Genomic DNA, 27,173 nt, shown 5'->3' with positions numbered 1-27,173 from the left:
TAGAACTTAAACCTGCATCTTGTGACTGATTTAATGTTTTTCAGATGTGTTGAAGGACATTTAAAGCACAGCCAAAATTAATCAGTTTCAGGGTTTCACTGTGGCCTGTAATCTAAACTGGCAGCATCAGGTTGCATCTTTCTACCTATTGGCATGTGTGATACTTTATCTCTAGAAGGTTCATGAATCATTCAGCATGGCAGGCAAAGAGCTTCCTGTAAGCCTTTGGGCTTTCTCTGAGCCCTGGACAACATAATGACATGATGTGCTCTTTCAGGGTTTGCCTCTGCTGGCCATCCCTACTTTTCTGGTTCTTCACCCTAAGACTGAGCCCTGCTGATGGATCAAACATTACTCTTAGACTTCCTGAAAGATCTTCCTGCAAACAAGGTAACTTGCATTTTTCTGGGACATGACGAGGTGAAAGTGCATCAAGTGGGTGTCTAGTCAGTCCCAGAGGTTATTTATTTATTTAGGTTAAAAAAAAATAAACATCACATTAACCATTTTAAATTCTTTACCATGCCTTGATCATGTATTTTGGATACTTTTAAATACCATTTATGCATATACTTTATTAATAATACTAATACTAATAATTATATTTTATCTTTGTTTTAAACCCAATTTTTAAACTGCAAAAATGCATTAATAAAATGATTATTGAAATTATGGTGATCTAAAAATAGTTAAATAATTTTATTAACCATTTCAAAATTTATTGTTAAAATGATTTTAACTTTTAAAGTTAGTATTTTAAAAGTTTGTTTACTTGTTCACCAAGATTAAATGAAATATGTATTAAGAATATCAAGGTAATTATCACCTTTTTGCTGAAAATTGTTATGGTAAGCCATTTCCATCCAGGATGCAATTGTATACTGGCTATAAAATTAATCAAGACAACTAAGTGAATTTGTCTCTAAATATTTTAAATGTCATTTCCATACATTGATTCCATACATACATTCATACATTAGAATGAAAAAATTGTTCTAAGAGCTTATTGTCTAAAAGTTTACAGTGTCCAATTTACATAGTTGAAGACAAACTTAAACATGAAATGTAAGAGTTTGGTTGTTGGAGAAATCAATATTATTCTTTGGAGAACCTTCTACTTTTATGCACTGTGAAGGCTTTTACTGCCCGGAGGGAGATGAGGGTTCAGTTCCTTGTCCCAGAGGAACATTTGGACCAAGTTCCTGGGCAACGACAATGAACAGTTGTATCAGCTGCCCACCACATCACTATGGACCTAGAGAAGGCTTGAGCAGTTGCCTGCCTTGTGGGCCCTGGTCACAGCAGCCTCTCCCCGGACAGGACAGCTGTACGTGTCTGCGAGAGGGTCAAGTCTTCCAGGTAAGAACTTAATGCATTGCTTACATAAGTTCCCATGTGTTGGTAGCTAATTGCATCCATGTAGAGAAGCAATCTGCAGACCTCTGCTAAGATATACGCTCATGTTTCAGCACGGGTGGGAGTCGAGTTACCACTCTCACTGACTGCTGAATGCTCTTTTCAGCAGTTACTATCCACTAGGGAAATGAGTCAGGATTTGTTGTATCTAACGGCTGACATCTCCCCAATCCTGAATGCAGGCCAGTGATGGAGAGTGTCCATGTACTTTGGGATACATGCAGAAAGGAGAAGCCTGTGTGTTGCAGGTCTATGAGATTTGCAAGGATGGAAGAGCACGTAACCAGCATGGAGAATGTCTGGACCACAAGCAATGGAAGCAGTATTGCTCCCAGCAGGTCAGTGTCCAGAAACCGAGGTAATATTGAGAAACCTGTACTAAAATCATGCTGTTTGTTCAGAGATGATGTCATAATCACTATTCATTCATTAGCACTGAACGTTTTATGAATGGTGCGTGACGTCTCGCTTATTTTGCTCATGAAGGACATCCGATATTGAATGTTTTCTTACTGTTGAATGGTTGACCAGTGGCCTCTGAAGTAAAATACCTCCCTCCATGAACTCTTACTGTGCACATAAGGGGCCTCACATGTGCCTCTGAACGTGACGTGTGACTTACCCTTGGACTCTTGAAGCCCAATGACCCCTGTTGAGTAGGTCATATGTTGTACCTGCCTGCAGGTGTGTCCATCTCCTGAGCTGTACGAGGGCTACGATGGCTCCCTGGGCCTGTGTGTGTGCAGAGGTCTATCCAGGCCTGAGCCAGACAGGGTTGAGTGTGTGGGATGGTGCCGGAACATCCCGACTCCAGTTCTGCAGCTGGTTTGCACCGGAAGCCTTTACCTGCTTTACACTGAGTCTAATCAACAGGTCAGGCCTGTAGTCCAGCTACATTGTGATTTTGGGCCCTATCATACATCCGGCGCAATGCGACAATGTTTTTTGCTAGTTTCAGCCTCACGCAGTTATTATTTTCATGTCCAGCGCCACATTGTTTAAATAGCAAACGCATTTGTGCCTGCCTGTTCGCCCATGGGTGTGCTGATCTGAAAACGAGTTGTGTTCAGTCGCATTGCACTGAAAACAACTGCCACAAACAAAAACCTGGTCTAAAGTCAGTAGTGCAGTATTTTTTGTGTTATTTAAAGGGTGCGTTAGTAATATGCGCCTATAGGTGGATGCACAACATTCATACATTCTACTTATTACACATACAGGGATGCACAGCAGCATAGAAACATTTGTCAAATATTACACAAATAAAAGGATTCCTCTTTTGGAGAAGCATTCAGTCTTTCCACTCGAAAAATTCTGCCATTTAAATAGCGAATCCGCCATGGTGCAAGTGCAACTGGCTTTTAAAGGGAATGGGAGATGAGAGACTGATTGGTTTGTTGCACATTATGCCCAAAACACACCCATGACTCATTATGAGACTAGGTACAAATCTTTTGGACCATTTCCATCATTAAACTAGCAAAATTGGATTTGGACATGCCTTAAGTACACCTGCGCCATGTGCTTCAGGGTCCTTGGTGTTAGTAAGGAGGCCCAAACATTATGACACCATACTAATGTCAAGTCTTGGGGCCATAGGCCTATTCACACCAATGACTGTAACTATAATGATAAAGATAGATAGTTGGACATTAGTTATTTTTTATAGTTATGGTTCTTAGTGCGAACGAGCTTTAAAGTGATAGTTCAACCAAAAATGAAAACTACCCCATGGCTTACTCACCCTCAAGTCATCCTAGGTGTATATAACATTCTTCTTTCAGAACAATCAGAGTTGTATTAAAAAAATGTCCTGGCTAATCCAATAATGGCAGTATAATTGTAGAACAGACGTCATTTCAGGTTGAAAGTTAAAGTTTCTGAATATGAGTGCACATGACTTTTAAATTAGCCTAATAATGTGTACTGATAAACTATTTATAATAAATATGGCAACATTCTGTAAAAATTAAGAATTCATTTAATTTCATGGTGACTTTTACAGTTACAACACTATGTCTGGGTATAAACATATGCAAAAAAAAAAATCTTAATACGTTATAAAGTATTTTAAAAAACAATTTAAAATGTAAATGTAATAATTATTAATAAAAAAATATATTTTATAAAGAGTAACACAATGGAAACATCAAAAGTACTGTCACACTCCCTCAACAACAACCAGCAAAAAGTTGATCTAGTTTTTTTTATTCATTCAAGTATCATAATCCATAGGACGATTTACAGCAAAAAAGAAAGGAAACAGTATGACCGGATAACTTTAACAAAGTACACAATGTGAGGGACTTGCACAGGACATTGAGAGTGTAATACAGCACTGTTTATACACAAGTGAGAGCTTAGCACAAACAGTGGTAAGATAACGCTCTGACCTATTTGCTTTTAAACTATCCTTGTGTTTTCTTAAAAGGTGAGCATGTCGGGAAGCATGCTGGAGACCATCCTGAAGCACTGGGACTCCCGTGGGAGCTTGGGATGCAACGTGCAGCTCAATTTCTCTAGGCCTGTGTACACAGTGCAAACAGGGGGTAAGTGGTCTGAGACAAGGGCAGGAAGTAGAGAGGGTTTTACGACCACGGTTTATCACAGCCTGCTTTTTGTTTTTTGTTTGCCATTGTGCAGAGACAGGCTTCTTTGGTCTGCTCAATGCTGTCCCTGTGGAGGTCCGGAGGTTGATTCTGGTCCACAGCCAGAAAACCAAAAGCCATTTTGAGCCCCTAGATGCAGACATGGGTATCTAATACATCAGAATGTCATATACTGTATGTATATTTATATATATGTATTCCAGACTCTTCATTGGACTTCTAATGAGACAGTTTTCTTAGGAAACATCAAAGACAAAGAGGAAGATTGGGACTCTCACTGGTCCAGTAAATCATCAGTGTTCGGTACATCCGAAATCCGGCCTGGAGGAGTCTTGAACCCAACAGCATGTCTACATCTTGAGGACATTCTTCTCTTTACTGTGACCCAACAGCACTACCCTCAGTATGATGTGTAAGTACATGCTTCCATGTGATTCATGTACTGCTTATTCATTTTCACTGTCCCAGATTGTCACAGAGGGAATCCTGCTTTTTTTCCACAGAGACAGCTTGTACAACACTAATGCTGCGTTTGACTGGGGACCCTTCAGATTGCTGGCACGGGACCAAGAACTGGCAAGATCTGCCCACTCCCTTTTCTCCATAAGTCTCCATGAGCCTGGGGTGTACGTCTTCAAACTCAGCAGCCACCAACATAGGCAAATGGTATTATGATCCGTTTTCATGTTATGGCTGATAACCACTATATCCAACATAAAAATTCTGTGCTATTCAATTTTAAATATAAATACTGTACTATTTATTTAAAAATGTTAAATACTTTTATATATAAAATACTAAACATTAGTGTGAACAATCAAGCGAATTTAGGTATCACAATTTGGGCTAATTTCAGTTTACAAATAATTATTAAATAGTATTTTTACTCTTTAATGAGTGCATACACTGGCAAAATTACAAGACACAGTAAAAAAAAACACACAAAAACCTTGTATTTAATATAATGCATTTTATATTCTCTGATGTCAAAGCTGAATTTTAAGTGTTCGGTGTCACATGATCCAGAAATCATTCCAATATGCTGATTTGCTGCTCAAGAAACATTTTAAGAAGCATATTATTTTTACTGCATTTTTTCATGATTTTGTGAAACCATGATTTTTTTCAGGATTCTTTGAAGAATAGAAAGTTCAAAATTATTTTGTATCAGTGTGATGATTAAATGCATCCTTGCTCTATTATTCTTATTTCTGACCCCAAACTTCTCTTGAATGGTATATACACCTATCAGGCATTACATTATGTGTAGTGAATAACACTGATTATCTCTTCATCATGGCACCTGTTAGTGGATGGGATATATTAGGCAGCAAGTGAACATTTTGTCATCAAAGTTGATGTGTCAGAAGCAGGAAAAATGGGCAAGCATAAGGATTCAAGCGAGGGCAAAATTGTGATGGCTAGACGACTGGGTCAGAGCATCACCAAAACTGAAGCTCCTATGTGGAGTTTCCGGTCTGCAGTGGTCAGTATCTATCAAAAGTATTCCAAGGAAGCAATAGCGGTGAACCAGCAACAGGGTCATGGACAAGCGGCAACAGTGGGCACATGAGGATCAGAACTAGACCACAGAGTAATGGAAGAAATTGGCCTGATCTGATGAATCTCGTTTTCTTTTACATCTTGTGGATGGACAGGTACATGTATATCGCTTAGCTGGGGAACACATGGCACCAGGATGAACTCTGGGAGGCAGTGTTGATGCTTTGGATAAGGTTCTGCTGGGAAACCTTGGGTCCTGCCATCCATGTGTATATTACTTTGACACATACCACCTACCTTAGCATTGTTGCAAACCATACACCCTTTTATGGAAACAGTATTACCTGGTGGCTTTCAGCAGGATAATGCACCCTGCTACAAAGCAAAAATGGTTCAGGAATGGTTTGAGGAATACAACAATGATCCATGGATGCCCCACCTCGCAACGAACAGGACTTAGAGGATTTGCTGCTAACATCTTGGTGCCATATACCACAGAACACCTTCATAGGTCTAGTGGAGTCTATGCCTCGTCGGGTGAGGGCTGTTTTGGTAGCAAAAGGGGGCCACCACAATATTAGGAAGGTGGTCATGATGCTATGCCTGATTGGTGTATTTTTATGCGATAGCATGATAAATAATTTCCAAGACCTTCACATATAAACAAGTTCAAATCTGTCTGTCTGTTAGTATGTGAGGGTAGTGCCTCCAGGTGGAGAATGTTATGACACCGGACCCTTCTTCCCATCTGACCCACATCATTTGACTCGCATGGGCATTGCGCAGAGGCGCCAGTTGTTGCTCCGCCCTGATTGGCTGATGATCAGTGGACTTTTAGTTGGAGCTGTGGTAGTCTTTTGCTTGTGCATCACAATATTGGTAAGGGATAAAAGAGGGTTTAACAAAAACTTGGGGGCTAACAAAGTTTGACTTGAAATGACTGAACTCTTTGTTCTCACAGATCCTGTTCAGGAAGTACGGCTGGCCTGAGAAAATGCCAGCTCAGGCCAGGTACCGTCATCTGCAGCTCAGGTACAACATGGATGACTATTCATCAAAGGGCTCCAGGGTGGTGGCTGTGAAAAAAACACACCGAAACCTGCAGATGGGGTTGACAGAGGATTCAGTGCAGAGAGGTAACCCACTGATGTCACACACTACAGACACAAATAAACCTTTTTGAGTACTACCAGGGGCTACATATGTCACATTCTCAGACATAGACCTGTCTAACACACACAGGATCCCTACTGACCCTGTACATCGTAGGATCCTTGTCCCTAATGCCTTATGTACAGCCAATATCAAATTATTGTTATTATTAACAAACATTTTTAACACTTTACAATAAGGAACTTACAATGAACAGTAATCTAGGTTCATGTTGATTTTTGCATACAGTAAACTACAGATTTTTTGTATATTTATTAATATTATGAAATATTATAGTAACTGTTTTCTATTTTAGTGTATTTTAAAATGTCTTTGGTGTCACATGGTCCTTCACTGATCATTCCTATATGCTGATTTGCTGCTCAAGAAACATTTCTTATTATTATGATTGTTTAAAACAAGTGCTGCTTTATATTTTTGTGGAAAACATAATACTTTTTTTATGATTCTTTGATTAATAGAAAGTTCGAAAGAACACCATTTATTTTAAATAGATTTTACTGACTTTTGAACAATAGTTTAGAACCTCGTTGTTAAATTTTATCCAATCATACAGTAGATTTTGAATTATTTTAGATTAAAAGATTAAAAATAGAATTTTATTTTTATATTATTATTATTATTAGATACGTCCTACTTTTTATATTATTTGTTCCCCCCTCAAGTACAAACATACAATTTGGCAGCAGGTAATAACACATTTTACATTCATTTTATATTAAAATACAATATCTGAATTTGAAAAGTGTGTATATAAAAAGATATTTGCAATGTATCCAGTGCCCAACAACCAGTAAAAATGAAATGTTTTATTAATGAAAATCACTTTTTGTTCTATGTCAGAAATTATTTGTTAGAAAATGAACAAACGTGACATTCATTGATTTATAGGAATCCCCCTATACTTCACAATAAAGGAGAACACAGTTACCCCAAGGTCTCAAAAGCTCTTTTATTTCTCCCAAGTACCATTTGAACATCCATTGCCAAGATTATTTATCTGCTTAAGATATCTACGAATTCTGGCTACATTTGTGATGGCAATAGTAAACTGACTAATTTTAAGATAATTTTTAAGGTATCCCTGCCATTTTGGCAGAACCATATCTCTGTTTGACAAACACTAAAAGTCCTAGACAGCATAGTGCACAGTTACCAAAGATTACTCTTTGCTTTCAAAGCAATAATTGTCAAGAGGCTTCTTGGGTGTGACACATTTGGCTTTCCAATAGCATTGTATTAGCTCCATGCAGAGCTAGAATTCCCACAGACTGTGCTCGCATTGCCCACAGCCGTGGCTCTGGTGTCAAATGAGTTCTGGGACTATGAAGAGCAAGTGGATCTTGAAGCCTTCAGTTCCGGCATCTTCTACGACATCCTGCTCAAGCACAGCGTGTCTGTCACTGTACGTCTCGGACAGCTGAGAGGAGAGGTAAGACACCATGGGAACAATAGGCTTTATTATACCCCTCAGAGCTTCAAATATGCCCTCGTAAAGTTCAAACATATTTATAACATATATTGAATAGCATCTGCGAGATGCTCAGTTGTAATTAACAGTCTCTCTTGTTTCATTGCTGAGTATGATACTGTGTAGGATACAGAAGCGAGTTGTTACTTCCCTGGGGCGAAGTGTGTGGGTTAAGTTGTAAAATGAGTTTTAAGTATAGTGTTCCTTTGAAAGCTTGTTTTATTGAATGAAACGTGCACCCTGTCTAGGTGAAGCAGCTCTACCAGGGGGTGCTGGGGAAGTTGAGAGAGCTCCACCCTTGCTGGAGGATGTTTGGAGGGAAAACTGAAGGTTTGGAGAGACAGGTGGAGCAGGAGATGGTGCGGCGAAGAGCATTAGGCAATCAGCTGACACAGCTACTGGACAGTCAGCTGCAGATCCTGCGGGTGGAGATGAGAGCGCAGCAGTCCATGCAGAAGACCTTCAGAGCGAGACTGAGGGAGAGTACCAGGCTTCTCAGGCTGCTGGCTGAGGGTCAGACCTCGCTCTGGGATAAACACATCAAGCAACAGTATGGAGATGCAGATATGTATCTGTCTGTTTTTATCTCTGCTTGGTGACAGACTTGGGGGACAAAAAACCCCTCTTCAAACAAAAAATGTGTTTCATAAATGTTTCAGTTGATTAAAATATAGGCCTATTATCAAATTAATCATATGATTTACCTAATAATTAAGTAATCACACTTAATGACATGCACTACCATTCAAAAGTTTCAGGTCAGTAAGATTTTTTTTTCCATTCTTTTGAGCAAGAATGTGCTAAACGTATCAAAATTGACAGTAGACATTTATAATGTTACTAAAGATTTCTATTTCAAAATTTCCCCCCCATCTATTTCATCTTACTACTCAAATTTTAAATCTCACATTTTCCAAAAAAATATTATAGCACAACTAACATTGATAATAAGCAGCAAATCAGCACATAAGAATGATTTCTGAAGGATCATGTGGACTGGAGTAATGATCCTGAAGATTCAGCTTTGTAATCATAGGAATAAATCACATTATATAATATATTCAAATAGAAAATAGGTGATTTAAATTGCAAAATTTCACATTATTAAAACTTTTACTGGATTTTTTCCTCAAATATATTTAGCCTGGATGAGTATAAGAAAAAAAGTTATCAACCCCAAACTTTACACAGTATTTTTTTTTACACCACTGTGAAGATAAATGATCACTGTCCTACTTTCACAGTAAATAAATTAATCACTGTCCTACTTTCACAGTAACCCATTTTACAATTATGGTATATTTTAGGGATAGTGTGTTTAAGAAAGTGAATGTGCAGTTACAGTAAAATTGATCCTTAAAAACAAAATTTCCCCATAATAAATAGAGGAGAATCCCTTCATCTCATTCTCTTCCCAGCCCCCTTATCACATTTCCAGATCCATGATCACAAAGCAAGAGAGAGTCCTAAAGTTTCATTTGTTCTGCACACAACTGTGATTGTTTTTCAGATCTGATCTTTAGGATTGATTGTCCAGTGACTGCTGTGTTGAAATTGGATCTGTTTTTTTTAGAATGCACTGTCTATATCTGCCAAGCCGCAGTAAGATGTATGTGTTATCATGACATGAAATGAGTTAAAAGAAAGTAGGTTTCATGAAAGAAAGTGGCGGACTGGAAACTAGACATTTAGCCTCTGTTAATGTCTATGACCTCAGTGTTGACCTTATGAGGCACATCAGATAACATAAGCATCAGAGACAGCGTCAAGGTGTCCTTAAATCCATGAACTGCACAACACTGCCAGGCCACCACAAAACCACTTTCTGTCTGACTTCATGCCTCTGAATCTACCTAGCCTCTGCACAACCTCTTAATTCCCTCAGAGCCTCCTACTGTATTGACAGTACATATCTCACAGACACTTCAAAGCCTAAATCCTCCACTTATCCCAGCCTGTTGGGATTCCCTAATTTTGTTGTGTTGTTGTTGCAAAAATACCATTGCATATAGCTATACCATAAAAATGAGATCTAAGTAAATAAATTATAAAGTTCATTCATTGTATAATTTTAAAAGTAGGAAGCATTTTTATGGTATTTTAAATAATGTTTTATTTTTTGATGGAAACAATAGCCAGTTTTACTATATCATTTTGCAGTATATGTGTTGTGTTTGTTTGCGTGCAGGTTTGGCTATACTTGTGAGGGCCAAAAATCCTTACTTATAGAGAAATATTAGGACAAACAGTAGTGAGGACTATTTACTTTACTGTTAAAAGGCTTATAAATCGACCAAAACATGTTTTATTTAAATCCAGTGTTTTTCATGTTTATGGTAGGGTTGTGTTTAGTGGAAGGTCTTGGGTTAGGCAATATAAACTATCCTTAAAATCAATTAAAGTCTGTGGGTGCATGTGCGTGCATTCCTGTGTGTGTGTGTGTGTGTGTGTGTGTGTGTGTGTGTGTGTGTGTGTGTGTGTGTGTGTGTGTGTGTGTGTGTGTGTGTATATACAGTATTGTAAGAAAAGATTTATTAAGTAATCCTTTAAAAAAAAAGATTGTTCGACAACAAGATGTAGCACAACTTTTTTCAACATTTATAAGACAAATGTTATTTTTTTTAAACCACCAATTTAGCCTATTTGAATGATTTCTGAAGGATCATGTAACTGAAGACTGGAGTAATATGCCATAATAGAGTATAACCATGCCATAACCCGGTACTATGCATCTCTCCCTTTGAGGTTAATGTTTATTGTACGCTGTCCCTGTTTCTTAAATAAAAAAATAAAATTAAAGACAGGAATACTATTTTAAATTGTATGAATATTTCTCAATGAAGGCAGCCTTTGTGAGCAAAAAAATAAACATAATCTTGCAGACCCCAGATTTTTGAATGGTACCAATGTCTCTGAAAAAAATATTTTAAATGTAATTCCTTTTTACATTTCAGCAATTTTTCTTTGTCTATTTAATTCGATCAATTTTGTGCTTTGCAGTGTCCTGGAGCGAGTAGCTGTGCTGGCTGATGAGATGACTGAGATGGTATCAGTGGAAAGCCAGAGGCTGGGTGCCTGGGTTGTGCTTAAAGAAAGCACTGGAGCACAGCTATTATGTCCTGCTACTGGATCAGTCCTCAGTAGGGAAGACATTATTGGTGAGATTTTTTTTAAGAATTCACAGATATTAACCATGTATAATTCAGACCTAATGCTATTATTGTACAGTTTATGGTGAGAATGTTTTCATTGAGTGACTGTGCAATCACGCCCCCTGGTGGAATTTTAAAATAGTCTTAAGACTTGAAGTCCAGCTAGCGCACTAGATGGAGCTATTTTACAACATTGCACACATTTTGCTGGTCAAATCCTGACAAATATCCTCCGAGGCTGAACTTGGCATGTATGTGGCATGACTGATTGATTAAAGTCTGTGGAAACACAGAAAGATTGCACTTTTTCTCCCTCCACAGCTCCTGACGGATCTGTTAGGGCTTGTGATGCCGTTCATGTAGACCCCCTTACAGGCCTCATTCAACCCAACTCTAATGCCCATATGTTACTGGCCAGTGGGCACAGCATGCCAGTGCCCCCGGACTTCTTCCTGCACCCCCAGACTGGCAAACTACTGCCTGTGGCAGGCAATGTGGGCTTTGATCCTGCTTCATCCACCCTTGTCTTTACAGCCGATGCTTGTCTGGGTGAGTCACTTAAAGGGTTAGTTCACCCAAAAATGAAATTTATATAATTAATGACTCACCCTAATGTCGTTCCACAGCTGTAAGACCTCTGTTCATCTTCAGACACAGTTTAAGATATTTTATATTTAGTCAGAGAGATTCTGTCTCTACATTGAAAACGTATGTACGGTATACTGTCCATGTCCAGAAAGGTAATAAAAACATCCTCAAAGTAGTCCATATGTGACATCAGTGTGTTAGTTAGAATCTCTTGAAGCATCGAAAATATATTTTGGTCCAAAAATAACAAAAACTTTGACTTTATGCAGCATTGTCTAGTCTACTCTTCCAGGTATGTTTTCAATCCTCAAATAAAGAAAACGGTTATGAATCAGCATATTGATTCATGATTCGGATCGCCAATGTCACGTGATTTCAGCAGTTTTGTGTTTTGACACGCAATCTGAATCATGAATCAATATGCTGATTCATAACCGTTGTAATCTTTATTTGAGGATTGAAAACAAACCCAGAAGAGAAGACAATGCTGAATGAAGTTGTAGTTTTTGTTATTTTTGGACTAAAATGCATTTTCGAGAGATTCTAACTAACCCACAGATGTCACATATGGACTACTTTGATGATGTTTTTATTACCTTTCTGGTCCTTCTGGAAATGGACAGTATACTGTGCATAGGTTTTCAATGGAGAGACAAAATCTCTTGGACTAAATATAAAATATCTTCACCTGTGTTCCTTGTGTCTGTTATTATTTTACAATTATTTTATTTTTTACAGATTAAAGTTTAATGTTTACATTAGTTAGATTAACTTTTTTGCTAAATCAAGTTTACAGTGAGGTACTTACAATGGTTTTCTCTTCTTATAGGTGAGGTGGGAAAATGGCGATCACCCCTGCTGCCCTTCATTCCGTACCCTCCATCATGCCATGCTGAAATCCATGCTACTTCCAAACTACGGCCGCTTCGTTCAGGTCAAAGGCTGGTGCTCGGAGGACCCATGTGTGACTATGACACTGGTGTTGTAGTGCCTATTCTGGCAGTCACCATCCATCCACAAACAGGATTGGTTTATCCTTTGGGTGGCGTGCAGATGTGTCCCATATCGCGCCTGCGGCTGCCCATTCAGATTGGCTCTCCCATGCTGGACCCACGTACAGGCAATCTGGTGCTCATCACAGGGGTCAGTCTTGATCCCCATACAGGTCCGTTTGATGAGTGTTAAAAAAAATCTCAGAATGTTTAAACAGCCTGATTGATGATTGTGTCTGTTCAGGGGGTGTACTTCCAGTTGGGGGGCTCCTCCTGGGTGAGTCCTTTATCGAGCCCTTGAGCGGCCGGATGATGCGGGTAGGTGGAGGCAGCGTGCGAGGAGGGAAAGTGGTGCCTCATGCTGGGGGATTCCAGGCTCTGTTGGACAGCCATGCTCTGGGTGCCTGCTTGCGGGTGGCAGAGCTCCTGCAAGGTTGCAGTGAAGAGTGGAGCTCAGCAGATGCAGATCTACAAGGTGACCTGGATAGACTCTCAGCAGCAACATCTGAGCTGGAGGAGGCCTGGAAAAGTAGCCAACACTGTATGTTGCAGCTGCTGAGTCGTCTGGAAGCTGTACAGGAACAGGCCAGGGGTGTGGCAGAGAATGGTGGTAGTGTGGGTAGGTAGGAGCTGTTTACTACAAAATCTCTGTACAATTCTGGATCTTGATGTTAATTCAGTCATTAAATGTGCACTATGTAGTATTTTTGCAGTAAAATATCCAGAAACCACCAGGCCAGTGTTATATATTTTGTTCAGTTGAGTTCTTACAAAATCCCAAATGTTTCCAACTATTTGTAAATTGTGAGAAAATTGCTATTTTAACCAAGGACCCGGAACGTCTGAGGGAGTCGCCTGTCAATTGCATCATATCTGCGTTACCCTCGGTTTCCCGCTTTTATTTAGCAGAAGCGCTTTAGTTTTAGCAGTGTGCACCAAGTGTCACAGCAACCGCTGAGCAAACGCACAGATAAACGTCATAACATCATTTTAAACACACTTAAATGTATCTAATAGGATAAACAGAGCTGCGTTACCTCTAATACATGTCCCAAGATGATGCGCTTAAACTTGGCATCATCAAACTATGGCTTTGTTTTGAATAGGTGCCCTCTCACGGACGGAAAACTTACATAGTGTAGCGTTAATATATAATATTAATTTAAAGGTTAGGTCAGTGCAAAAATGTTCCATTCTGCCGAAATGGGTACAGTTATTGATACTTTGGTAAAATCATAATCGTTTTACTCTTCACTAATCTCTGCTGTAAAAACATTACTGACCAGTTTGTACTACCAACTGTTTTCTGCCATTTTCTCAGACTGGCTTTTACTCTTTTCTAGTGTTAAACATAATTTTGTGGAAATGTTCCACAAATATTATGTCCAAAGTAACTTCACAGAGTGCACAGTACCAGGGTGTTATAAAAATTAGGAACTTCATTAATACTGATGTAATCTGTTTCAATCTCTAGTTTGTTTTATGCTTACTGTGAGTGCTGGCTTTTGTAAAACTCAAGTTAATGCATAACTGAACAATTTCTTTAAAATAAAAGGGCAAAATTATTTGATAAAAAATACAGTGAAAACAGCAATGCAAACAGCTGTCTTACTATATATTTTAATGTAATTTATTACTGTGATTGAAAAGCTAAACCTATTATTTTCATTTACATTTATAAAATATAATGTTTTTAATAAAATACATTTTTCATTTATATTCTTAACATTTACAGTAATCTGTAAAATTTAAAGCAGAACTTTTACAGAATTTTTCCCTTGCTGCTTCTGCTCTTTTAGGGGAGATCAAGCTGCCTGGCATTGAGCTCTCCTTGCCAGCTTTACCCGGGTTGGAGTATCCTGACCCCGGAGGCTCGGGTTTGCATGTCCCAGTTCTCGGAGCTCAATTGGACTGGGTGTCAGGCTGCATGGTGCCTCTGGCAGGAACCATGGAGGATACAGATGGTAAAGGTAATGGAGGTTAGGAATGCCAAACTCCTGTTACATTAATCTCTAGGTATTAACCTTTTACGACCCTCAGGGCTGATTCCCATACGTTTTGGAGCACAGACTGTTGACCCGGTGACAGGGGTACTGGCTTCAGTTGTTGGGGCCAATCTGGATGTTTGGAAGCGGACTGTGGTTCCTGTAACTGTGTCCCAGATTCTGACTTTAGGAGAAAACTCAGACAGTGTCATGGTGAGAGAATTTAAACTAAATCACAGCCGCATAAAAGCTCATTTGGCTTGGGGGGTGTTTATATGTTTGCAAAATGTGTTTGTTTGCCTCAGGTGGAAACCCTCCAGAAGGAGAGCAGCGTACGGGGCAATTACTGGCGTGAACAGACAGTGAAGGAAGAAGAGATGGTGGGAGATTTTGACAGAGCCGTTAAACACTATCTATCTACATCCGTACAAGAGTCTGACTTTGTGAGTTGACTCCACATAGATGGCAGTGCACTCTGTGGCCTATTTAAAATGCAAGCCTTTTGACCAAGTGTCTGTTTTTATTTCTGTGAGTGTCAGTGTGATAGAAAGCGTTTCCACCATCCTTGCATGCTAAATGAGATTGTGTGTGTGTGTGCATGCGTGTGTGGATGTGTGTGTGTGCATGCGTGTGTGGATGTGTGTGTGTGTGCATGCGTGTGTGGATGTGTGTGTGTGTGTGTGTGTGTGTGTGTGTGTTAAACAGATAGACTGGATGGACACAGACAGGCAGCTAAGGGAGACTGCTGCTGAGATTCAGGAAAGCGCTCAGTGTGAGGCCCAGAGAAAAGCTCTCCAGAACTCAGAGTTATCTCTGCTCCTACCAGCCCATGTGTTACATGCTCTCACAGGAGGTAAGTCCTCATGCTGATACTCCCACTGTGAGCACAAACGGTCAAGCTTTAAAGATTCAAAACATAACTGTCACTTGATCCTTTAGAATCATTTAAATATGCTGATTTGGTGCTCAGGCAATATATTATTATTATTATTATTATTATTATTATTATTATTATTATTATTATTATTATCATCATCATCAATGTTGAAAACAGTTGTGCTTTTTTTCAGGTTGGATGAATAGATCATCAAAGAACATCATTTATTTAGAATAGAAATCTTTTAATAAAACATTATTATCTGTTTTGCCCTAATATATCTGTCTTGCGAACGTGGAACAAAAAATGTGGTAATTGTAAGAATATTTACACAATTTTCTATACAATGACAGTTCATAGTGACTATGGTTGCTCAAAAGCAAAAATATGATATAAAAACCCTGCAAAACAGCCGTAAGTAGTCTAAACTGCTTGTGCACTATATTATAGTCCTCTGAAGTCATACAATATTTTTGTGAGGAACAACCCAATATTTAGGTTATTATTCACTGAAAACTCGCCCTCCAGTAAGCTGTTAACTCAAGAATCAAATCATTAAACCAGTGAGTCGACATCTAATTTGTTCATCAGTTGTGAAAAAAAATCGTTTTGTCCGATTTGTGTACAAGGATCAGGATCACAAATCAGTTCGAAATAAGGATTCCTACACTAACTCGGTTCTTGAGTTCAATGATCCGTTCTCGAGTGAATGACTTGCTGGAAGAGAAAATGATCAGCAATAACATAACTTTTAGAATGTTCCTTGCATAAAGCTATCATGACTTCAGAAGAATTGACAATTCCGCTGACCACTTTTACAGCTCATAGTCACTCACTTTTGGAGCTTATACATGATAAAACATAACTATTTTGCATTGTGATTCTTTTTTGACGAAAAATAAACATGACGATCCACCCTGAACATCACCCTTAAACCTAACCATCAATGGGGTTTATGAAAACGTTCAAATCAGCCACTGGTTTGGCAAAATATAAAAAAGTTACAAAATGCCTTGAGAGTTTGTTGGCTAGATGTGGAAAAACATATTGCCCTCAATTTTGTTTCATAAAAGGTTTCATATCTGTTTGAACTCTGTCTTTAAGGAGACGAGGAGGAGTGGGAGCAGGAGTGTTACTGGCACACCGGACTTAAGGCCGCACTGAACCGTGTGAGTGCGTCCATGGAGAGATTGCGGACAGAACGGGATCAGCTATCAGTACAGGAAACGCTGCATCTGGTCAGCTTGTTTTCCCATTGAAACACTCACCCTCAGACAGAAACATACAAATCTGCTGTGCTCATTACTATGTTGTTAAACAGTTGAATGAGCAGATCAATACAATAGAAGCTTAATATCCTTTAGGTGACTATTGGTGCGATTGCCAATATTCTTGCTTTGCACTGTCCATTTTTCAGTTTAATGGAGTGTGATGTAGGATAAATAACACGGTATCTTGTGATTATCACAGGGTGAGAAACTGAGGGAGCAGGAACTGTGGGAGCAATTAATGCAGAGACAAGCAGAGCTGGATGCTGTTCTTTCGTCTCTCCACTGTGCTCGTCTGGTCTCCCAGTTGCGTGCTGACACCGCGGAGGTAACACGTGCCGGAGGCTAGATGTGTAATGCATGCTCGTGGCACTGACTGATAATTGTGTAGTGATACTCTTGGTTTACATTTTTTTTTGTATATATTTGGGACAATGCTTTAGGAGACTTTATTCCATATTTTCCTTTGTCAGTCTACTAAATTGATTCTCTTCTTCTAGTCTTTGTTGTCTGGCACATTCTGGTTTAAAGATTTTGGTGTGCTGGTACCCAAGGGTGTCAGAAACCCTCTGAAAGTAATAGCCATGACTCAGCAGAAAATCCTTCCTCGGCTTGAACAACTTATTCAGCTGTTGGAGGAAAGCAAAGCACTTGGCCCGTCGACCAGCACGCAGCGGCAACAGAGCTCAGGTACAATATCCTAATTTATGCCTTATTATAGAAACGTTAATCATGTTTATGTCTCAGTTGCAAAATCTATCTCAAAAGGGAAGCGAGCATTTGACCCGGAAAGCACTTCCAGAGCATGGACTGAATCGGCGTCTGTTGTAAAGGGTATATTTCAATGCACAGAAAATAAATAGCCAGATTCTGGTTGTCAAGTCTCTAGAGTTTCACTGCTGTGTTTGTGTCTCACGCTATGCCAGGTGTCTCGACTCAGTCCTTTAAAGATCAATTGAAGACTCTGTCTGCAAGTGAACAGAATGCCACGGTGCCCTCTCTTTCTCTGTCAAACCCATCGTACACTCAGAAAAGCCAGGAAAAAACACTTCTAAACCACAGCCAGGGTGAGGCTCTTTTAAGTCATAGATGTTTCTGGCATCCAGGGCTTGACATTAGCACCAGCCAACCTGCCAAACGCAGGTGGATTTCACTCCTGGTGTCAAAAATAAAGAGTTTTCAAAACATGTCGATTCTGGAATTTCTGAAAGACTTTCATCAAAAATTTTCTTCAGAATAGACCCACGATACCAGCTGATCTTATTCAACTTTCTCATCGCTCCGACAACGAGTTGACACACAAACCCGCCTCCACTCACTCACTGGTTTAATTTGCTTCGGAATGTCTGGATGAGTATCGCTGGTGTCACAGGGCTTGAATTATTTTATTTTTCCTTTTGTATTTTACTTGTTGCTCTTCAGCAGTCAAATACACACAAAAGAATGTCAAAATGTTATTTGTTAAATTATGTGTTAACAGTATATTATCAACTGTTAACCTAAACAGTTAAGATTAAGAAGGAAAACACGTGTTACAGTATGATGGATCTGTGCATCAGGTCTTAAAGTGACAGCAACCTAATTTACCTGCTGCCAAATTATGAGGTAATATTACAAATATCTATATGCCAATTTTTCCCCATGGTATCGATGTCAAATTTGCAAGAAGTCCTCGCTGCAGCCTGTAGCACGATGACGTAGTGGATCAGATCCAACGCGTACTGGACGCGCATGCGCGGTGGTTTCATTCACAATTCGATGACGTCATATACGCATGCGCAGAAGAGTTTTGGGGACATTGAATGCACAGGAGTTTTGCTGGATAGAAATACTCAAACCGCTCGCGCAAAAATAACAATTAATAACATGCTCACGCCATCAGGACACACGTTTTGCATCTTCCCTTGAATGTGTAGGCTGGTATTTTAAAGTTCTTTACAGATCGTGTTGCATTGAGGATTAAAATTACAGAGACAATTAGGCTACTTGACTCATTTTTCCTTCCACTCAACAGCAAGTATGATCAGAATATTTTTTTTTTTTAGTTTTGCATGCATACAGCGAAACTAGGATAATTTAAGCATCACATTTATGAAAAGATGATTTATTAATCAATAATTACTTAATACTATTTATCTGTACTACAACTACACAGTTTAGAACATCATCTATATACAATAATGATCATACATTAAGACTAGCACATACGCATGATAAATGAACTCAGAGATCTGTATGAATGACATTGCCATAACGATCCACCATCCAGTACGTATTGGATCTGATCCAGCAACGTCATCGTGCTACAGGCTGCAGCGAGGGGTGTCTCCAAATTTGGGGCCACTCAAAACCATTAACCACAGTGGCTGGTGAAAAAAGTTAATGTCAACCCTGCCAGCAATCCTCATTTCAGATCATGACATGATGTTCTCTCTTGTCCCATTCAGATGTCCAGTCTCTCCAGGAACCTGGTCTGTCCACACACATCAGTATCCCAAAGCTAGCAGGTCAGTGTTTTACTGGAGCACTTTGAGTAAAACCTGCATTTTAAAGTTTCTTTAAAATTGAAGTTCACGGTTTAACAACAGGAGAACAGTGAAGCAAAAATGTGATTTGTTACATTTCTTTAGCACATGACCCAAGTAGTTATTGAGGCTATTAGTGTGTTTTCTATAGCAGGCAACACACTTTCTATACTTGAGGTATAACCATACTTAATATTTATATTGTCTATACTTGCTTAACTTAGTTTGGTCATATCTCAACCATAAATATTAAAGGGTTAGTTCACCCAAAAAGGAAATTTATGTAATTAATGACTCACTCTAATGTCGTTCCACACCCGTAAGACCTTTGTTCATCTTTAAGATATTTTATATTTAGTCTGAGAGCATATGCAAGGTTATGCACAATATACTGTCCATGTCCAGAAAGGTAATACAAACATCATCAAAGTAATAATAGATTTTATTTATAACACACTTTTCATTCCGAAGAATCTCAGTGCAACAATGGAAAAAAGGGAAAAACGACAAAAATGTATAAAAAGTAAAAATATAGATTCATACAAACATTCAACACACAAAAGCCTTTGTGAACAGAAAAGTCTTCAGTTCAACTTTAAATTGGTCTAGGCTCTGTACTGCTCTCAGCTTACTGGGAAGGTGATTCCAAAGCCGCAGTGCAGCCAAGCAGAAAGCTCGATCTCCCATGGTACGAAGCCTGGAGATTGGTACTTGAAGAAGCAGGTGGCCTGATGATCTGAGGGTGCAGGTGGAGGATTTCAGACTGATGAGTTCCTGTAGATATGGAGGTGCATGTCTGGTGATGCATTTATGTGTGAGCAGGAGGATTTTGTAGTCGATCTGGGATGAAGCAGGAAGCCAGTGCAATGAGTGGGGATTATGTGATCATATTTACGGACTCTCATAAGGACTATTTGACTGGCAGCGCTGTTCTGGATGTATTGAAGCATCTGGATATTTCTGATAGAAATCCCACTGAAGAGTCCGTTGCAGTAGTCCAGCCTGGTGGAGACAAAGGCGTGAAAAGGAAGTTTTACTAATGTGCTTAATAGGGCTATTTCGAATGCCATTTTTTGAGCTTCGAAGCTTAGGCGGCAATCAATATCGAATATTCGAAGCTTCGGTGGGTGGGGCTAAATATATAATAATAGTGTCGGTTTGTATTTGTATCATCTTTCATGACTTCACGTTTCACTCTTCGGCATCGTAAATGTGTTGCGGCAGACCCAGTGGAGTGCAGTGTTGCATTTTGTGCAATATGATCAGGTGGCACACATTCTTTAAATATTAATAAACATTTAATAATCTTTTAAATAGAACAGTTTCCGGTACGCATTACACGGGCAGCTTTATGCTCCGAAAACGGACAGTGCACAAGTGATACAAAACACAAAGTCTGTTGAGGTATTAATAACGAACCTTTCTTTAAAACAAATGAATCCCAAAACAGAAATTAAATTATAACACACAGTGATTTCAATGAACTGTAATAAATAAAGAACACGGTAGCATCCTTATAAACAGTTGAATAAGAATAAATGAATTGTTTTTAAAATGACACAAAATGTAATATCTATTACAATTAGTTTTATTCTATATAAGGGATTTATTTTGTCTTATTCTGACTTTTTGTTAATTTAAATCTTTAAAATGCGCGATGCTTTTATTGAAAGCATGTTGCGGTGTTTTTTTAAATTTATTATTATTATTTCAAGCATGAGTGAGAATGAGTCCGCGACGGAAGTCACGTATTGAAAAAAAAAACAGAATATTCGAATCTCAAAACTGAAAATCGAATGCCACCTCACCGAACGAATATTCGAATATTCGATTATTCTAGTACAGCCCTAGTGCTTAATGTGTATAAAAATATTATGTGAATGTAGTATAACGACTTATAACTACAACTAAATTGAAGGCACAAGCGTGTTCATGCTTTATTTAAAAAACGGGGAGCAGCCTGGACTCACATTCTCCCAATATAACATGCTCAGTCCTGTCAGAAAGGTAGGACTGAAACCACTGTGGTGTTGCTCCCGATCGTCCAGCTGTAATGTGGAGGCGGTCCAGGAGGATGGTATGGTCCATGGTGTCGAATGTCACTGATAGGTCGAGGAGAATGAGCAGTGATGGTGATACTGAATCAGCTGTCATTAGAAGGTAATTTGTCACCCTAAGCAGAGCTGTTTTGGTGTTGTGGGCCGAGCGAAAGCCTGATTGAAATATCTCAAGTTGTTTTTTTTTAGATGTTGTGGAGCTGAGAGGCGGCTTCCTTCTCTAGAACCTTTGACAGGAAGGTGAGGCTGAAGATCGGCCTATAATTAACAAGGACCTCCGGGTCTAGGGTTGGTTTCTTAAGGATGGATGACAGCAGCTTTAAGGGCAAGAGAGAAGTGACCAGTTTTGAGAGAGATAGATTAACAAACAACAGTTGGGATGGAATCCAAGGTGCAGGTGGACGGCTTCATTTTTTTGATGGTTTCCTCAACGTGTGTCGGCTGAACCTCAGTAAAATGTGGAAGGGATGGCAATCTCCTAAATATAAAATATCTTAAACTGTGTTCCAAAGATGAACGGAGGTCTTACTGGTGTGGAACGACATTATGGCGAGTCTTTAATGACATCAATTTCATTTTTGGGTGAACTAACCCTTCAGCACATAGAGCTTAGTAAAACTTAGTACAACAGTCTCAAGTTTTTTGCCGCAAAATTCACTGTGATCGCACCTTTAAAATGGCCCCAAAATCCCTAAACTTGCACTGGGAGGAGTCAAGTCAGTGTCCAGAATATTAAAGTGATTTGGGAAAATATACTTACAATCACACAAGTTAGCAACCACTTAGTAATTTAGCACAAAAAAGGTAATTATTTTGCTGTTCTGTTTTTGTTTTACGGTGTTGCAGAGGAAGAGTGGTCCAGACTAGTAGCGCTATCTCCTCTCTTCCAGCTGATGAAGGAAGTGGAGCAGCAGCTCAGGGATAGTGCCAGAGATAGAGACTTGCTGCAGATCCAGCCCTTGGGTCAGGCTCTAATTATCACCACTGAAATATGAAATCTGAACTCATCAGAACTGCAAAGTCATTAGTGTAGCAACAGATCACTTAAAGACATGAGAACCATCAAGTATATGTCAGTGAAACTATATGTTGAGCTTTATTTTTAGCAGCTTCTTAAAAGTTTAAGGGATGTGACAATGTAATTAATTAACAGATTCATTTTTTTGTTAAAGTTTGCGATGATGCAGCGTGATCAAAGTTGGACACATTAAATGATGTGTGTTGGTACATGCATTCAGGTGTAGGACGGTCGTTCGTGGATTTCATGGATGCCCAGTGGGAGTGCGAGGGAGAGCTGATTCCAGTGAGCTCTAAAATACTTAACCCAAGAGAGCTTCTGCTCTACCAGCATGGGCAATTTCTCCTGCAGCACCTTCACTTACATAACATGGTCTGGATCTGTCTGTCTTTCTTTCAGTTGCTTTTATGTTAGGGATGCACAATATATTGGCCACCATATTGGTATTGGCCGATAAATGTTTATTTATTTTTTGTTATTAGGCTGATGTATTAAAGCAGACAAATAATGGATTATTTCCTTGAACTTCAGGTCGAACTTCGAACATCGATCCATCCCTAATATACACCGATCAGGCATAACATTATGACAGAAGAAGTGAATAACACTGATTATCTCTTCATCATGCCACCTTTTAGTGGGTGCGATCATAGTAGGTAGCAAGTGAACATTTGATGCGTTAGAAGCAGGAAAAAAATGGCAAGGATTTGAGTGAGTTGGATGAGGGCCAAATTGTGATGGTTAGACGACTTGGTCAGAGCATCTCCAAATTTGTAGCTCTTGTGTGGTGTCTTTTTTCGGTGTCTGCAGTGGTCAGTATCTATGAAAAGTGGTCAAGGAAGGAACAGTGGTGAACCGGCGACAGGGTCATAGGCGGCCAAGGCTCACTGATGCATGTGGTGAGCAAAGGCTGGCCCATGTGATCCGATCAAACTGACAAGCTACTGTGGCTCAAATTGTTAAAGAAGTTAATCCTTTAGCTTTCTGGTGTTTCCTGCTTCTACCATATCAACTTTGAGGACAAAATTTTCACTTGCTGCCTAATATATCCCTCCACTTACAGGTGCCATGAGGAAGAGATAAGTGGTTAGTTATAATGTGGTTACAGATCGGTGTATATAAATATATTATTGCACAAAATAATATAATACTTGGATAATTGCAGTTTTTGACTCATTATTTGTATTTAAAATAAATGATTTATTAAAGTATTGTTTCTACGTTTTTGAAAGAAGTTTATTATGCTCACCAAGGCCGCATTTACTTGATGAGAAATAGTTAAAAACAGGAATATTGTGAAATATTTTATTAATTTAATTTAAAATAACAATTTTTGATTTTATTATATTTTAAAATACTTTATTTCTGGAATGTCAAAGCAGAATTTTCAGCATTACTCCAATCTTTAGTGTCACATGAGCCTTCAGAAATCATTCCAATAGGCTGAATTTCTGCTCTAGAAACATTTCTGATTATTATCAATGTTCAAAATTGTATTTTGTATTTTGCATAATTTTTTTTCCAGAATTCTTCAATGAATAAAGATTTTAAAAAGCAGCATTTATTGGAAGCAGAAATCTTTTGTAACATTATAAATGTCTTTACTGTCACTTTTTGAATAAAAGTATGATTTTCTCTCTCTCTCTCTCTCTCTCTCTCTCTCCTCTCTCTCTCTCTCTCTCTCTCTCTCTCTCTCTCTCTCTCACTCTCTCTCTCTCTCTCTCTCTCTCTCTCTCTCTCTCTCTCTCTCTCTATTCTAGATCCCAGCAGTAACACTTCAACTGGCTTCAAGTCTTCCTTTCAACGACTACAATAACAATGCTTTCCGCAACTCTTTCTATTATCAGGTATTTATAAATGTATGCATTTACATATTGAACCAGCAAAATAAAGAACATATGGAAAGTTATTAATAATTTACCACACTTAGAGAAGTGATAATTGCCACCACTTTCCCTGTGATATAATTGGTTTCACCACAAGTTTGGTTGCTGTAAGGTTAAATGCCCATATTTGTCAGTCACCGGGTGAACAATAATTAATTCATGTTGAGCACACTTAGTGGTCTGTCAAACCTCTGTGCACTTAGCACTCCCTATGTCTTTAGGAGGAAGAGAGGACCTTGTTTGTTCACCGTCGGCGGTTGCAGTCGGTGGGTGGTCTCTCTCTGCTGCTGATGCACTGTGCTGCACACATTTCCAGCGGTCAGATGAGGACAGACTCCGCTCCCGCCTTTCAAAGGGCCTTCTTCAAGGTGCCATATACAACCGCCCACACCAGCACAGCTTGATCAAAACAAGAAGGAATGTGCTAATAAAGGATTTATTATTGATATCATGTTCTGTCCACATTTCCAGGTTTTACAGGTGGGCCTTAGTGAGCTGTTCCACGCCAGACTTGGACAAACCGATAGTCCAAACGACGAGAGGATGAAAGATTTGACACCGGATACAGCTCTCAATGGTCTTTTGCTGGAAAGGGTTCTGAAGCCAAGTCCTGGGATTTTCTCAGAGGAAGTAAGTTTTATTTATTTTACCATATTCATCCCATACATTCTCAGAAGCTGTTGCCAAGTAATTCACAGGGATGTAGCAGATGCCATAGGAGCTGATTGATGTGGTTGAAGTAATACTTGGAGTGGGAGATTTTGAATGTGTACTGTTTTCTGGGCAGGAGGTTTTGGGGCATCTGCACAAATACAGAGAGGCGTCAGTGTTCCGCCAGGTTGAGAGTCTCCTGAAAGAGTCACCTAGGAGCCTGGAGATCAACCACCTCAACACCGATCCGTCAGTCAGCGACTGCCCAGACAGCCAAGCTCCTACATGAACTGACATTTTAACTTTGAACAGCACTGCCTTTCTGACAGTGATGAATCCAGCTTTCAAAGGCATGTTATACACTGCAGGACATCTGATGTCCTCATTGTCTTGAATGGTAACAGCCCTCGGGCCAGGTTAGAGCACATAGTTTTGCTTCAGGACTCTTGAGTGGTGATCCAACACAGCTAGAAACTACTTTCTTACAAAAATCAGAAAAAAAATGCCTAATAGTAACCATTGACAATGGTTACTATTACCATAGACTGCATATGAGCAAATATTCTACACAGTTTGACAGTGTTAGTACCTGCCTAATCTTACTAGCTTCTTCCAAATGACACAAATTTGCACTTAAATAACATTTAGTTTGATTGGATGCACAAACTTTGATTATAACCAGGATGCAATTTGTTCAAAATTGGGAGGGGGTATTTGACTCAGAATATTTGAATAGAAATAAAATGTATTTCAAAAATAAAATAAACAGTAAAAATTCAGGAACTAATTGTTTAAACTGAATATACTAAATTAAATTACATTCTTAAAAATTATTAACTATTAACTGTAATTATAATACACTATAATTATAATAGACATTCTTCCAATAGCACAAAAAACATTTTCATGCCTTTCCAAAAAGTAAAACAATATATATAGAGAGATTAATTATGGCAGCCAGAAAAGGGAAAGATGTCAAATATGTTTCTCTTAGCCGTAGTATTAAAATACACCCACATCAGGGTTAACAATTTTTCTGTAACATAATACCAATATAGTTATGAATATACCTTTATATTTTTTAAAGATGAAAATATAATAAACTTGGCTAGATTTATGATGCTAATAACTTTTCAAATGTGAAATGGGTCCATACACAAATATATACATTTTTTTATTCAATTTATTTGTGTTTAGGTGTGGGAGCAATCTTAGGTTAATGACCCACCAGATGAGACCAGTATTAGATTATGACTAAAATAAAATGAAATACAAATAGGCCTATATAAAATATATAGTGAAATAATGACCTAAGATTTGAGTTTAAAATAGATTTAACAATTCAAAATCCTCAGGGCAGAATTACAATGATGACATTTTAAAGCAGCAACACATAAATTATTTCTGTCTTGTGTTTACTATAAAAAAAGAGAGTACAAGACAGTCTATCAGCACTTCTTGTGTGTCTCCGAATGCAACTTACAATCTTGTTCACCAAATATGTGTATGCCATTGTACTAATTTTTTGTGTCTTGTTTGAGTGCATTTCATTTATTTATAGTGGTGGTTTTCTGTTAGCTACATTTAATACAGCTGCTATTTTGTTGCTGAATGTCCGCGGCTCAATAAAGGATGTTTTACTGGAGTGACAACAAGAAATGGAAAGGAACAATAAACATTTTTTTATCTGTGGAAATATGCCTGTTTTTGGTTACCCCAGTGGTTACTCATATTCACGAATACGTGGATCACCTTCATCTGCCCTAAACATAAACTAGGTCTAAAGCTTTATTGGTCTCTTTATTTTTACATTAATTCAAAACGATGTTTTCTGACGGAATGGGTGAGTGGTTGTCATTGTACAAAGGAAGGGGAGATGTTTCAATCAGTCATTCTGGCTACTGTTACTAAACAGTTGATACAACTAATAAAATGTTTAAATTAGAATTTTGACTGCGTAATGTAGTTACACCTATCTACCACCAGGCAAACTACTCATTTT

The 27,173-nt window shown here is 38.7% G+C and overlaps 1 protein-coding gene across 8 annotated transcripts; it reads left to right on the top strand.

The window, feature by feature from the left end:
- Positions 1-54: 54 nt before the first annotated feature.
- On the top strand, positions 55-27,009 carry si:dkey-103g5.4 (uncharacterized). 8 transcript variants are annotated; one of them, XM_067450824.1, is made up of 33 exons: positions 55-390; positions 1,136-1,359; positions 1,599-1,754; positions 2,101-2,289; positions 3,848-3,965; positions 4,060-4,170; positions 4,266-4,437; positions 4,529-4,691; positions 6,219-6,407; positions 6,490-6,664; positions 7,367-7,390; positions 7,994-8,133; positions 8,421-8,722; positions 11,173-11,330; positions 11,646-11,873; positions 12,742-13,077; positions 13,149-13,523; positions 14,704-14,868; positions 14,945-15,102; positions 15,195-15,332; positions 15,595-15,742; positions 16,871-17,004; positions 17,237-17,362; positions 17,535-17,724; positions 17,803-17,868; positions 17,961-18,101; positions 19,482-19,541; positions 22,463-22,579; positions 22,855-23,006; positions 24,395-24,481; positions 24,742-24,888; positions 24,992-25,150; positions 25,308-27,009. In XM_067450824.1, the coding sequence occupies exons 1-33, from the start codon at positions 261-263 to the stop codon at positions 25,458-25,460; spliced, it is 5,331 nt and encodes a 1,776-aa protein (XP_067306925.1). In that variant the 5' UTR covers positions 55-260; the 3' UTR covers positions 25,461-27,009. The 8 variants fall into 8 exon arrangements, 7 of the variants coding, with proteins under 7 accessions (XP_067306925.1, XP_067306926.1, XP_067306924.1 ...); XM_067450825.1 differs by having other exon boundaries at positions 4,278-4,437; positions 14,704-14,874; positions 25,308-27,008; XM_067450823.1 differs by having other exon boundaries at positions 14,704-14,874; positions 25,308-27,008.
- Positions 27,010-27,173: the final 164 nt, after the last annotated feature.

Source organism: Pseudorasbora parva, chromosome 8 (genome assembly GCF_024679245.1).
Source record: "Pseudorasbora parva isolate DD20220531a chromosome 8, ASM2467924v1, whole genome shotgun sequence".
NCBI classification, from domain to species: domain Eukaryota; kingdom Metazoa; phylum Chordata; class Actinopteri; order Cypriniformes; family Gobionidae; genus Pseudorasbora; species Pseudorasbora parva.
Note: the sequence above shows the minus strand (reverse complement) of the source record. Positions and strands in the feature narration are given on the sequence as shown.